Here is a 14,759-nt window from a genome sequence, read left to right on the forward strand (position 1 = left end):
GCAAAGAACAATCTTATTCACTGGTCCCTCCTGCCTCATGAGTGCCTAAAGCTGTGCTGCTATTGGCCAACTCCCTCGGCAGCCACGGAGAAAACTAAACTCCTACCTGCGAACATCTGAAAGCTATAGACAGAGGACCTAGCGTTGACTGTATTTCTATTTACTGGCATGTTTTTCTTTTTTGGCACTTGAGTTTTTAGCCACAAGGAACAATCTGAGCCACGTCTATTTCAGAACACATTGCACGAGAAAAAGAAAGAATGTTCCAAATGGCCTGACATTTCTGAACTCCAAGAAACTGTAATGGGAATTGGCTCAATTCTCAGAGACACTGAGCATCTGCAGCGCCCACTGAAGTCAATGAAAAGGCTCCAGAAACCATCGGGCCGCCTTTTTTAAGTGGGTGAAGACTGATTTAGTGGCCTGGCCTTGGCCAGCTGGGTTTGAAAGAGCTGGTGACTGGGTTTGCTAAGGAATGCACTGACTTTCCAATCGAGACGGGTTTCAGATTAAATTTAGGTGGTGACAGGACAGATTTACGGGGATTTAGGCACCTCGCTCCGGTTCACTTTCAATGGGAGTTAGGCGCCAAGCCTGAGGAGCTTTTGTAAACCTCACTAGGCACCTCTCTGAATCTTTAGGAACCTGTGGCCCTGTGTAAATGGACGTGCAGGTAGTAGTGTAGACAGTATATCACTCACCTTCTCAATAAGGGCCCCGTCCTGCAAGGCGCATCATTGGAAGTGCTGAGTGCCATCAATTTCCATTGGGTGTTGAGCGTACTCAGGGTATGTCTACACTTCCCGTGGATCGATGCTGCGGTGATCAATCCACTGGGGGTTGATTTAGCAGGTCTAGTGAAGACCCGCTAAATCGACCACAGATCTCTCTCCCGTCAACTCCGGTACTCCACCAGAACGAGAAGCGTAAGGTAAGTCGACAGAAGAGTTTCTCCAGTTGACCCAGCAGGGTGTAGACAATGCAATAAGTCAACCTAAGCTACATTGACTCCAGCTTCGTTATTCACGTAGCTGGAGTTGTGTAACTTAGGTTGACTTAACCCCGTAATGTAGACCTGCCCTCAGTGTCCCCAGGATTGGGTTCTAGGGCTCCAGCCTGCTTCTACCAAGGCAGAGCTGGGAAGGGGTGGAATGTCAGAAATGGAGGCCAAGTGTCAGAGGAAGTCTTTCTTTAAAACCAAACATCAGTGCCCAGAGGTTATTATGCCTCTGTCAGATGGCTTGCGGAGGTGACAGAGGCCAGGTGCAATGGCTTCTTGGCACAGAACTTGGGAGCAGCCTAGCGGTGTTAGGTGGGAGGAGGGAGCTCTCTACTTGCTGGGAGCATTGGGGGAATCTTCTAACACTTCTTGTAGAGAGGTGGGAGGAATAGTGTTCTGGAGCTGGAGTGGGAGTGAAGGGGCAGGGAAATTGGAAGGGAGAGGATCAGGAGCTGAGACTTTCCTCCCCCACCCCCTTTGGGTTCTAAGGATAAATATATTTCTCCTTCAGGTTCTAAGGGGTGATCCAAGATGTCAGTGAGGAGAGGGGCTTATTAGCATGGGACCATGGATATGACTTTTGCATCACATTTTAAATGCTTTAATAAGACGCCAGAGAGTAGAGCTTTGCGGCCTACAGGCCAGGAGCTGGATCCAGGCCACGGTCTATGCCAAGGGGACACTGGAATATGGTGCAAAGCTGCTACCATCTTCCCTGCTCTAGGGGCATCAGAATGGGCCAAGCACAGACTCCAAAGTGGACCGTGCTGGCTTGGATGCACTGATTCAGCACATTCTCCCTCTGCCAGCGGGGCTTCTGCAGAGCCTTGACTGTTGTTTAGAGTTGACCATCCTTGGTGGTAAAACCCAAGGGAGGTCAGCAGCAGGACCACCGCATGCTTCCTTCTTGGAGCATAGCTGCTCTCAGACCCAGCGGGCTGGGCTAGCACAGTGAGGCTTAACGTACGTCCTTCTCAGGGAAGGCAATGGAACCAGAGTACTGCTTCTTGGCCTTAAGGAATGACCTGCCTTAGACAATAATGTTCCCAGCCTTTGACCAGGGTAACCATGTTCAGGCCCTTTAGCTCTTCCATCTACAGAGACAAAATAAGCCATTGTAAACCTCAGTCCCCCGTCTAAGAGCCTAATTCAGAACTGGGATAACAACATGCAGCTTCATCAAGAGAGTCTGCATCTGACTACACCCATTCTGAATTTGACCCAATAGATATTAAGTAAAAATGTGTCTGTTTATAAGTATTTGACCTAGCAACTTTATCCACATTTCACCCTAGAGCAATCTTCGTTCCATATATGACCTTAGCAACACACTATTCTAAAACCTTGTTCATTTTCTGGAACTTGAATTACATGCCGGAAAGAGTCATCCGTCAATTCTGATGTCTGCTCAAATCTTTACGTGACAATCCGAGCACCTTGTACAATTAAACTGTGTTCAGAATGGGTTCTCTTTTACATACAAAAAATTGGATAGGAAATTCAGCTCCAATTCTCTGCAAAGGCAATTAGAACAACAGACTACGTACATCTGTTTGACATCTTCCCACTCACTATTCTAGGTGTCAGTATAACAACACACTTGCCACACAGGCCAATTCAAGGTAATTTCAGAATAACTAAGGACTGGAGGCCACAGCTATCAGCTGTCTCCAAAAGGAAGCGAGAAAATAAATGAAGACAGTTAAGAAAAACAAGCTGAAGGTGGAGAGCAGAAATATACAGCTTATATGGGCTAAAATTAAACTCTGCTTTTTTGATAGATGTGATTTAAATCTCACTGATTATTACCATAAAGAAACAACCAACAGTAAAAGCTCCCTTTGTAACTTTCATGAGACTACGTCGGTAGCCAAAGTACTGCCTCCCACACGTGCTGACTTTTGTTTTTGCCGGTGGGTGCTCCTCTCTGCCAACTCCCCCTCATGCGGGCCTCGGGTGGGAAGAGGCCAAGCAGGGGTGGGGCCTTGAGGGGGAAAAGGCTGAGAAGGGGTGGGGCTTTGGGGCGGAGCAGTGGGCAGGGCCTTGGGGGGAAGATGAAGAGTGGGGGTGGGGCCTTGGGGCAGAGCACGGATGGAGCGGGGGGCGGGGCCATGGTCCAGGTGCCGGGGCCCACAAAAGATTAATCCAGTCCTATGGGTGCTGAGCACCCCCTATTTTTTTTCGATGGGTGCTTGAGCCCTGGAGCACCCATGGAGTCGGTGCCTATGCTGCCACCCAACGTCTGGACATAGCTAAGGATTTCAAGACTGGACATTATCCTGTGTGCAAAATATGCAGCCGTCCACACCCCGATTCATTCTTACAGGAGTATTTCACTGCCCCAGAAATAGCTACAGTTAGAGGACTTTCACTCTATCGGCACTGTGAATGATCCTAAGTTCTTGCAGTAGGTAACAAGGAGCTCGGATGCATTAAACTCTCTGGGCCAGGTTCTCTGGTGAGCTTCCAAATGAGGGGCTGAAAATTCACTAGTATCAGGCAGCCCTTAGCTAGGGCAGCTCAGGTATGCTCAGCTCCTGTGCCACATACCCCCCTGCCTGGCCCAAGTGTGTGTGTGCGCACTCTGGCCTTCCTTTGATAAGATACAGTCTCTTGGGACTACTGCTGGCTGACAGGTTAGAGCAGCCCTGAGGTTGCTCTAACCTATGCCAGGGTGGGGAATAGTCTCAGCTAGACAGGAAGCGGGAATAGGCTCCCTGCTGCCCCTTTTGGTTGTCCCCTATGCAAACTAGGCACAGAATATAATCTGGGCCCTTTCTTTATATGAGTTTAATCATAGGAAATTTTAAAAGAGATGGCGGATATTTAAAAAAAATGAGGACGTTATAAAGCAATTATCAAAATGATTAGAGTGACATGGGCCGCTGCTCTATGTCCAGTAGAATTTCCATTATAAAACCCATCTCTAACGACTTGTAGGACAAATTAAGGGTTAATTCATTTAGTGATCAAACAAAAAGCCTCCGCACAGGAGCAGCCACTTTCTCCTCGTCCTCTAAATAAAGATAATTTAAACTTTAATACTAGGATCTGCAGGACAAAGCAGCTGAGCCTGATTCTGCCAGTCCCCCATGTATGAAACGTCTATCAAAATCAATAGGTGTCTGGCAGGATCCAGCCCCATTTGCAGCAATTTCTTTGTATCCAAATTCCAGAAGAATGAAATGAATCAAGAGCAGAAATCATGGCACCAAAAGGCAAACTAGAAAGACTCCTTGAGAATATATAGGGCCATCTATATAGAATCTATACTGAGTCAATAGTTCTTGCATAAAACATTCTCCTAAGCAGATTTTGATACAGCACGTAATGGATGTTTCCGAGTCATTACACTGCACCAAAAATCCATAGAATTTAAGGAGTCCTCAAGAAGGAATTTGTATGATTGAACCCAATGGCAGTTAATGGTCAGTGGGCTTCTCTGAGCATACCTAGTCTTCAGGATAATCAGATCCAAGTCAGCTGCAGTGAGACAGTGTAAACCAGAGCTTTAAAGTAAACTCCAAAAAGAATTGAAACCAAAAATCGATGTTGAAGTGATAACGTTTGAGATCTGGGTCAAGAGGGCAAAAGCTCTGGCTTTCAGAATGAAGACAAAGATTACATTTCTGTCTCCACCGGAGTGTGATCTGACATCACAATATCCTAACAGCGCTGTGCAAAATTTTCATAACAAACCCAAGATTCGGGCAGAGCTCCCTGAGCCTTGAGGACAATGGCTTGTTTGTGGCTTCAGAGGAAACCATGTAAAACTCTGTGGCTTCCCCGGAACCCAGGATAAATGTGATGGTTTGGGCTGAGTTTTGCCTTTTTGGGGAGATTCATTCGAACCTTAAACTCAAAGAAAAAAACCCTCAATCTTGGTCCTGATTCTGATCCTGCTTTCGGCAGTTTTACAAATGGAGTGAATCCTGATTCACAGCAGGCCCAACGGGGGGCAGGAGCACATGAGAAATGGAAAAAGGGTCACACGAACCCCGATGACCCAAACCCTAGGTGTTTCACACAACTCTTTATCCTCGTCACAAGGACACGCTGGGCCAGGTTCTCTGGTAGATTCCAGCTATTTTGCACCGCTCCAGTGACACAAAGGAGTCCCACATCCAGTTGAACTGGCCAGATTGGCACAGAACAGCTGGTGTACACTGGTGAATCTGGACCTTGATACACATAGGCACAAAAGGATGGGTTGGGCCAGATCCTCAGCTGGTGTAAATCAACATCCCTCCTCGCTGAGGTTTGGGGCCAAAATTCTGATCTCACTTACCCCAGCATAAATCCAAGTGACTCAGCTGACTTCAATAGATGTACGCAGGTGAAGATGAAATCAGAATTTGCTCCAAAACCTCATCCTTAAATCTGAATGTCCTTGTTTTTGGGGGGTTCAAAGTCAGACCTTGAATATTAAGTGACTATAACTTAATGGGCTTTAGTATAAAATACTTCATGCATGCTCCATGGCAAGAGTGAAGGAAGTACTGTACAGATCCAACCACAGAGACAATCAGCTTACTGTACATAGCTATACTGGGCTTGGGAAGAGTTCCTGGGTTCTATGCACGCCTTTTAGATCATTGTATTTGTGACTGGTACAACAGAGAGCATGGTTTGGATTTCCTGTTTAAAAATCATTTGATAATATGTTCCTTATGGCATCACTGTTATCTCTCCTTCTTTGTAAGACTGAAAAGAAAAAAAAAGCACATCGATCATTAAGATCAAAGTTGCAGGAAGCCATGGGTCACTTGAACAACGATCACTCACATTTCAATATGAAAGAAGTGTTTTGGAATCACCGAAGGGATCGTTTATGTCCAGCAATTGACCTCAAGACACCACAATCAGCTATAAATGCTTGAACGTTTTCCCTATGGAATGTGTTTGCCGTTTGTAGGAAAGCTTGTTCTTTTTTTAAAAAAAAGATAAAACCTTCTGCTCTATTATGGCCTTGCTCCCCCACAATATAACACTCTTGGAGAGTTTCACAAAAAGAGACGGCAGCAATACTTCAGTGTGCTTTACAAATACGGAAATATTCATTCCACTTGGATTTTTGTTCGTTTGGTTTTTTTACAGGAGGTGTCTCCGAGCTTCCAATTCCACGTGTTTTGAGGAAAAACCCAAGTGAACTGTAACGTTAAAAATAAAAAAAAAAGAGAGAGAGGAGAAGGAAATGCAAGGAGCAGTAGAGTCAGTTGGCGTATTGTGCATAGAAAGCAACTTTTACTCGCTCGATCTGGTGACACAACTTGATGGCGGGGCCAAGTTTCAGCTCCATGCATTCTTGCACGGTTGGGAGCGTCAGTAGCAGGAGTGCTTGGCCATCAATGTCCTAGGGAAAGAAGAGAGAACGAGAAGTTGCTGTGTTCAGACCACTACGCAGAACTTGAAAACGTGGAACAGTCGGTTTTGCTTTAGGGCTGGTCAAAGCAGGATTGACATTCTGGGAGAGGAAGGCGTCTAGCTACACGGCAGCAGCAGCATATTAGTATGTAGGATTTATCTTACATCTAGAGGTTCCAACTGAGATCAGAGCCCCACAGAGCTCAGTGCAGTAGAGACAGTTCCTGCCCCATACAGCTTACACTCTAAATCGACGTGGATGAGAAAGAGGAAATACTATCCCCATTGTACAGGTGGGGAAGCAGGCCCCAGAGAGAGGCCTTAGGTCAGACAGGACATGTGAGGCAGAGCAGGGAACTGACTGCAGAATTTCAGAGTCCTATTCCTTAACCACAACGCCATACTTCCTCTCTATGCTGCGTTGGCCCCTGACCAGGAAGGAAAATCTCTAAGGAGTAGAGGGCAGTTCAAAGCATGCAGTCTTTGGCTTCCCCTGCTACTAACAAAAGTGCTAATTCTGATCTGGCCACTGGGAACCAATTTAGGCCACTGGTGCACTGATACCACTCTTTATGATTGCTGATCACTATGGTCTCATTCCCTCATCGGTCTGTCTTATCCACCTGTTGTCTTTAGTCTTATACTTAGATTGTAAACTCCTTGGGGCAGAGACTGTATTTTTGTTCTGTGTTTGTACAGCTCTTAGCATATCCACTTCTGGTTCATGAGAAGGGCTCCCAGGCTCTCTGATATATATAATAATTAATAATAAAATAACTCATTTCACACAGGCCACTGAACCGCCATCATGGCAATCATTTTCAGACACAACCAATGGGGTTTGGCTTTGAACGGCAAGTGAAAGATTCCTATTGTTCTTCACTGGTTCCCTTAGCTGCTCAGTGCCCCAGATGAAATAGATTTTATAACCATTATCTCCTGGTTTCCTCCTTGGTTCCGCTGGTTAATTAAGAGTTCAAGTCTTTAAGAAAAACAAAAACCGACCAGATTTAAAAGCCAACAAGCAGAATCTGAACATATGATCACAGGGGGAAAATAAAGGAGTCAAACTGCAGTCAAAGAAATTCACAATGTCGACAACACAGTAAAGGTCAGAAACAGCACAAACTAATTGTGTCCACAACTAGATTATTTACCATCCTCTGGACTCCTAAACACAGATGATACATGTACATGGTAAGCACTCTTCTGATCACAAACACCTACTCATGTTATTTTTATATTTCAACTCAATGAACAGGCACATTGCTAGGGGCCCCCAGGGGCTGTCTTGCAGATAAGTAGAGCCAAAGCATTGCTCACGTGCAATTAGTTGAAGATCGATCCCATAGCACTTTCGGCAAGAGGAAGGGGGTTAGCTTTGGTGTCTTGGCAACATTCCAGTCTGGTTAATATCTGATTTCATAGACTCGTAGGGCAGAAGGGACCATTGTGATCATCTAATCTGACCTGCAGAGAACCTCCCCAAAATAATTCCTAGAGCATATCTTGAGATATCATTGACTAGAGATTCCCCCCTTTAGCATGAATTCGATAGCGGTGGATGTTATTCATTAGTGGAGGAGTGACTATTTCTATCTGTCTATCTAGGGCCCATTGAAAGGCACTATTAGCTTGATGACAGCAGTGCTCAGCTCCTGCAGATTTAATTGCCTTTAATTGGAAGCGTGAAGAACATCTTAAAATCAGGACACGTTTTTAGGAGCCTGCCTATGGATTTTGGTGCCTAATTTCAGTCAGACAATTTCGACCAAGCCCGAAGCCATCCACGGATTCAGAATCTGGGTCTTCTGCGTCCTGGTCCAGTGCTTAAGCTAATTATGGTAGCTAGGGTGACATTCACACTTGTGTCATCAGACATCCTACATACCATTTAAGTGCCACCTAAGCCCGATTTTAGGGGTGCAAGTGATGCGTGGGCCTCCTACTGACTCTGACAAGGGTGAATTTCACCCTTAATGAACAAGGAAGATCTGTTCTTCACCCTTTTCATAAAGGCTCAGTTGCACTTTCCTGTGCGGTGAATAAACACCATTACTACAGTGTCTGCACCCAGAGAGAGGTAAGATGCGGCAGCATACCTGTTCCTGAAATATTTTGGCTAGGGGAGCGCAGTCTGTCAATTTAATAAACCTCACAACGTCAGTCACTGTCCACTCCAATGGATTGCTGTCGAGGATGAGTTTCTCTTCCTCTTCTTGCTTTATTTCCTGCAAGAGCCAAAACACTTGTAAAGAAAAGGTTACAGTGCCCAGAATGACTCATCTGTAGATCATGTGGCACTCTCTGCAGATGATTAACACTTGATACAGAAGGTTACATCAATGGAAAAAATATTGCCATTAATTGGGAGCAAAGTAGTCCACCAATATACTCACTTCCTTGACTTGAGTGCACTTCTCTCCTTCAGGGTATGAGAGAGACTGTGTTTTGCGTCCCCTTCTAGCTCTCTCGATGGGAGCAGGTCTGTCTGACTCCGTGCTGCTCCGTAACGTCACTGATCTTCTTGGTCGGGCTGAAGGTACCTCAGCAGAGGAGGTGTCAGTCTGGTCATCACGTAGCTCTGAGCTGGTTTCTTCGCTCCCTGTCTCATCTTCCATAGCATCTGGCTCCTCCTCTTCGCTTTCCTAGAGCGAGATCGTCACGGAAACATTATGACATAGGGATTAACATGAGGTCACATCCTACTCTCATTTACACTAGTGTCAAACCAGAGTCACACCACTGACTTCAGCTGAATTACACCCCTATATATGCCACAGTGTCATACCATTTAGGCCCCCAAGTTTAGGTTCGGTTACAAAACCTAGTATTAAAATGAATTTGTAGTCCTATTTTTTTTAAATGTCAATGAAAACAGGTTTTTGTTTCAATGTGAACGTTCCTCTGCTGTGCTTGCAACTCTAACACTGCAATCTTGTGTTAAGGCATGAGAACTGGGAAGTGAAACTGACTAAAAAAAAAAATGAAACTGACTAGTTTTGTTTTCATTGTCCAAGCTGAGAGAAGGTAAAAAGCAAATTAGATGTTAAAGCATTCTTCTTTTGAAGTCCTCAAAGTGATGGAAAAATGTACCACATCCTTTGATAATCTACTCCAATGATTAATTACCCTGACTGTTAAAAAAAGAAGCACTAAAGCTGGTCAAAAAATGTTTCGTTTCAAGTTTTTTACTGGAAAATACCATTTTCACTGAAATGGAAACATTTAGAAAAATGTGTCAATTTTGATGAAATTTTGTTTAGGCAATAAAAACTGAAACAAAGCATTTTGATGATGTTGAAATGTCCCACTTTCATATTTTCAGAATGGAATATTTAGATTTTTCATTTCAAAATGACTTTTCCAAATGATATTCATTGTTTTTATGTAAAAAAAAAAAAGAGGTTAAAAAGTTTTTTAAAAAGTGAAAAATTGGAAATGTTTTTATTTTATCAAAAGGAAACATTTTGATCGATCCAACACAGAGTTTTTTTTCAGAATTTCATTTAGTGTGAAATTGAAATGTTCTGATTATCATTCCATTTTGGAATGGAAAACAATTAAAATGTGGAGAATTTCCTGCAAAACAGAAAATCCAGCTCCTCATCGGCTCTGATAAGCACAGTATTTCCAAATTTGTAATTCTACAATGTCCCTCATAAACAAAAAATGCTGGACACTGAACATATATATGTAAATGCACACAACAGATGAAATGCTGCTCAGAATTTGAGCTTCAGTAAATGTCAGTGCATTGTTTTGCCTACATTTGGGTTTTCTTAATGAGAAATCAGAATTTGACCAAGGATGATTATACTTTAATCCTGCCATCATTTGCAAACATTCAAGCCCATTAACTTGGAAGGGCTTGAGTGAGTATTAAGGCTGCCCAGTTTGTCTTGTCTCACATTTTATGGTTTTGTCTGTTACCAGAAATCATATTGCACACGTGAACTGAGTTAATAATGACTATTAACTGCACCATTCAGGGGCACACAAATCTTACCCCTCCAAGGGTAAATGTACACAGCAAAAACTGTGCATGGGCTAGCCTACCTGAGCGGGATTGAATCCAGCCATCGTGGGAACAATATCGGCGAAGACGGAGCCACATGGGTCTCAGGGCACGTTGTACAACCCTGGCATGGACCCGGAGTACATACTTGACTCACTAGCGCACTTTGAAGCCCACGCTTTGCTGTCTTCATTGGTCTATGGTTACCCATGCTAGCTGGAATTAAGCTCGCTCGGGCAGGTTAGCCTGTGTGCAGCTTTTGCTGTGTAGACAAACCCTAAACATCACCCAGCCTCGCCACTTTGTTCCACTTCATAGAATCATAGACTTTAAGGTCAGAAGGGACCATTATGATCATCTAGTCTGACCTCCTGCACAACACAGGCCACAGAATCTCACCCACCCACTCCTGTATCAAACCTGTGTCTGAGCCATGGAAGTCCTCAAATCATGGTTTAAAGACTTCAAGGTGCAGAGAATCTTCCATTTATCTCACTTGCTTAGGGTATGATCCAAAGGTCATTGGAGATAGTGTAAAGGCTCCCATTGACTTCAGTGTGTCTTGGATCCACACCTGATTTTGATGTGTGTATGATTTGGGCCCAAGTCCCATAAACACTTGCTCCTTGTCTCCACTCAAAGGGTTTTCAGCTATAACTATATTGGTATAGCTATGCTGGCAAACCCTCCTAGTGGAGAAACAGCTTAGATGGCAAAAGAATGCTTTTGTAGATATCCAGTAGAACCTCAGAGTTACGAACCCCAGAGTTACAAACTGACCGGTCAACCTCACACCTCATTTGGAACTGGAAGTGGGCAATCAGGCAGCAGAGAGAAAAAAATAAAAGGCAAATACAGTACAGTACTACTAAAAATAATAAAGGGAAAGTATAAACAAAGATTTGACAAGGTAAGGAAACAGTTTCTGTGCTTATTTCGTTTAAATTAAGATGGTTAAAAGCAGCATTTTTCTTCTGCATAGTAAAGTCTCAAAGCGGTTTGAAGTCAATGTTTAGTTGTAAACTTTTGAAAGAACAACCAGAACGATTTGTTCAGAGTTACGAACATTTCAGAGCTACGAAAAACCTCCCTTCCTGAGGTGTTCGTAACTCACAGGTTCTACCATAGCCTATAACAGTTACCTGAATGAAATGAGCAAAAGGCCTTTTTTGCCAGTATAACTATGTCTACACTAGGGGTTTTGCCAGCAAAGCTCTGCCGGTTAGAAGCGGGATTTTTTTTCACACTCCTAACCACCATAGCTATGTCAGCAAAGCTTTTAAGTTTAGACCAGGCCTTAACAGGTGCTTAACTTTACCCATGAATAATGCCATTGGATTCACATGGTCTACTCATGTGTGAAAAGTTAAGGATGTGGATAAGGGCTTGTCCACACGTGTTGTTGCATTGGTTTAACTTCAGGTGTTATTTCAGACAAACTTAGTTAAACTGGTTGCAAAGGTTGGGTGGACACTTATTTCTGTTCAAGAGTACTTTATCTGGGTTTAGGTTAAATTGACTACGCACGTTTAAGCTAAACCAAAATAAGTCACTTTTAAACAGAAATAAGAGTATCCACATGGGACCAGTTTAACAGCACCAGTTCACGCAGGTGTGTAGACAAGGCCTACATCTTTGTAGGATTGAGGCCACAGAATGTAGAGTCGGGACAGTCTCGTCTTTCACTTGTTCTGTAAAGCACCTAGAACAATTTTAAGTGCTGTGAACTTAACATATTAAGCAATAAGTAATGAATAGAGTACTGGAACCCATGCTGACTCAAGTGTGACTTATAAATGTCCTTTCCGCATCTAGCATTTGTATTGCAGTACTGTCTCGGAGCGCTAGTCATGGCCCAGGACCCCACTGTGCTAGGAGCTGTACAAACACAAACAAAAAGACAGCCCTTGCTCCAAAAAGCTTACAATCTAAGTAGAAGACAAGAGACAACGGATGGATACGGACAGACAGATCACGGAGCACAAGGAAACAATGAGCATGCCAGCTGCTTAACTAGTGTCAAACTTTTGTAGGCATCACAGCAAAGCAGAGCTTCAAGGAGAGATGTGAAGGAGGACAATGGCTTTCAGGATATTTATGGGGAGCTCCTCCCAAAGGTGAAGGGCAGCCCTAGGGTGCTTATTGAAAATGTATATTTCCAAAAAGCAATGTCATGTGCTGAGCACCGTTCTATAGCATGGCGAATGAGCACAGCCCAATGTGTACCTCTGCAGATCCCACAGCGTTAAAATCGACAGCTGACGACCTCCTTTTCTTCTGCACAAAAATGGATTTCCGCCTCTTTCTGCGTCTTGCTGGTTTGATGTGTCCACTTTTCATGTTGTTATTTTCCCCAATTGGAGGCTTAATGATTTTTTTCCTCTTCCCATAATAATAGGCTGGAGCAAAACATACAGTAAAAACATAACCACAAAGAAAATTAAGCTTTTGCTTGCTTTATGCTATCGATCCAATGTAAAACACCACTACTTCACAGCAGCTTTCATAGAGAACTTTAAAGAAATCTTGATTGTCAGACAATATCCCAAGGAAGAATGAAATACTTGATGCTATCTTGGCCTATTGTCACAAAATGGGCAAAACTATTATAATTTAGACATCTATTCATACATATTTATTCACTATAGGTTAAATCCTGAAGTCCTTACTTAATACTTACTTAGGCAAAACTTTTGCTGTACAGGCTGAGAATTTTGCCTGAATAAGAACTGAATAAGAATTCTGATCTGTTGCACCACTATAAATCTAGAGAGTATCTGCCAAAATCTATGGCGTTGCCCCGGATTTATATCTGGGTAGCTGAGGCTCCAGCTGGGTCAGATCTGAAGTTCATAGCATGAAAATTACAGGCCCAACTTTCAAAGGTGTGGAGAGTCTGCAGATGCCATCTGTTTCAATGGGAGCTTCCGGCATTCAGCTAGGGTGACCAGACAGCAAGTGTGAAAAATCAGGATGGGGGTGGGGGGTAATAGGAGCCTATATAAGAAAAAGACCCAAAAATCGGGACTGTCTCTATAAAATCGGGACATCTGGTCACCCTACATTCAGCTCTTCTGAATATCATGGCCAAAGTATTTGTTGAGTCAATGCAGCAAAGATCTGACTTCTGTTGACTTCAGTGGGCTTTGGCTCAGGTCCTAAAAGAATAAATATTTTTCTATATAACAACTAGTCCCAAACTGCATATTAGCTGTATATAGAGACACAGGGCCTGATTCTCCTCTCACTGTGCTGTCAGTCAGGAGTGACTCATTTGAAATCAATAACATTATACTAGTGTAAAATTCGTGTGAGAGGAGGATGTAACCCAAGTCTACCTTCAGGATCTGATTCAGCAGTCAATTGCTGTTCAGCAAAGTTGACTTCAGGGAAGCATAAGCATGTGCTTAACTTTAAGCGAGAGCCTTCCTGAATAAGGATGCACTTGAGTGCTCAGTTGGAGCGTCAGCTACCCAGACGTAAATCCAGGGCAGTGCCATAGATTTTGGCAGACACACTCCAGATTTATAGTGGTGCAACAGATCAGAATCTGACTTATTAGCAATGAATAACGTGGTCCAAAGAAGTTACTCCTTTAAAAGTTAAGCAAAATACAGCCTATGCAAGATCACCACCAACTGGATGTTGGTGCATATTAGTGAAAGTAAACACCTGATACTGCAGAGGTTAAAAGAACAAAGAATGGCAAATAGTGTGGTAACCAACCAAAATCATCTTCTCAGGAGGCGTACCGCAGGATTTTTCTGACAGCGTGGCGTGTACATGCACACGCAGCACAGGTATAAATAGCAGTGCAGATGATGAGGCTGTAAAGACACACCTGAGGGGTGTGGGTATGTACCTGGACCTGCACCATGTGTGCGAGATCATGCCAGCAAGGGTGGGGTGGAACGCTCTTCAAAATGCCGCCCCCTTCCGGGTGGTGTGATCTCACGTGAGGTCATGCTGGTGGGGACAGGGTCATGCAGGCGGGGGCAGGCCCACGCCTTTCCCAGAACGCCCAGTATTCTGGGAATGGCCACCCTACTGCTGCAGCGGAAGCCCTTCCTCGGCTTGGGAAAAGATTCCGGCAGCAGGGAAAAGCTAGCAGCTGCCTGCTGCTGGAGCCCTTCTCTTCCACAGGGAAAGGCTCTGGCAGTGGGGAAAGGCTTCCAGCTCCCCACTGCGGGAGCCCTTCTGCTCCATAGGGAAAGGCAGCTTCTCCAGCAGAGCCTTTCGCTGACACCGGTAGCTACACACTGCAGGGTGGAGGCAGCCTGTTTTTCACTGCAGCCTGTGGCTGTACATATACTCCACTCTGCCAAAAGCGGTGTGTTGTTTACACGTAGCCTTAATGTAACAGGTGGCCTGAGTTGG

The 14,759-nt window shown here is 44.1% G+C and overlaps 1 protein-coding gene across 1 annotated transcript in view; it reads right to left on the bottom strand.

The window, feature by feature from the left end:
• Positions 1–3,197: 3,197 nt before the first annotated feature.
• The window catches only part of SFMBT2 (Scm like with four mbt domains 2), a 166,129-nt gene continuing 154,567 nt past the window's right edge, over positions 3,198–14,759 (bottom strand). The window contains exons 17-20 of the mRNA XM_029910851.1: positions 12,609–12,781; positions 8,752–9,012; positions 8,467–8,595; positions 3,198–6,353 (exon numbers count right to left, since the gene is read on the bottom strand). Coding sequence (XP_029766711.1) covers positions 6,213–6,353; positions 8,467–8,595; positions 8,752–9,012; positions 12,609–12,781 — 704 coding nt within the window. The 3' untranslated portion in view covers positions 3,198–6,212. The remainder of the gene's footprint in view (positions 6,354–8,466; positions 8,596–8,751; positions 9,013–12,608; positions 12,782–14,759) is intronic.

The sequence above is a fragment of the Terrapene carolina genome, unplaced genomic scaffold (genome assembly GCF_002925995.2).
Source record: "Terrapene carolina triunguis isolate 2854851 unplaced genomic scaffold, T_m_triunguis-2.0 Scaffold68, whole genome shotgun sequence".
NCBI lineage: Eukaryota > Metazoa > Chordata > Testudines > Emydidae > Terrapene > Terrapene triunguis.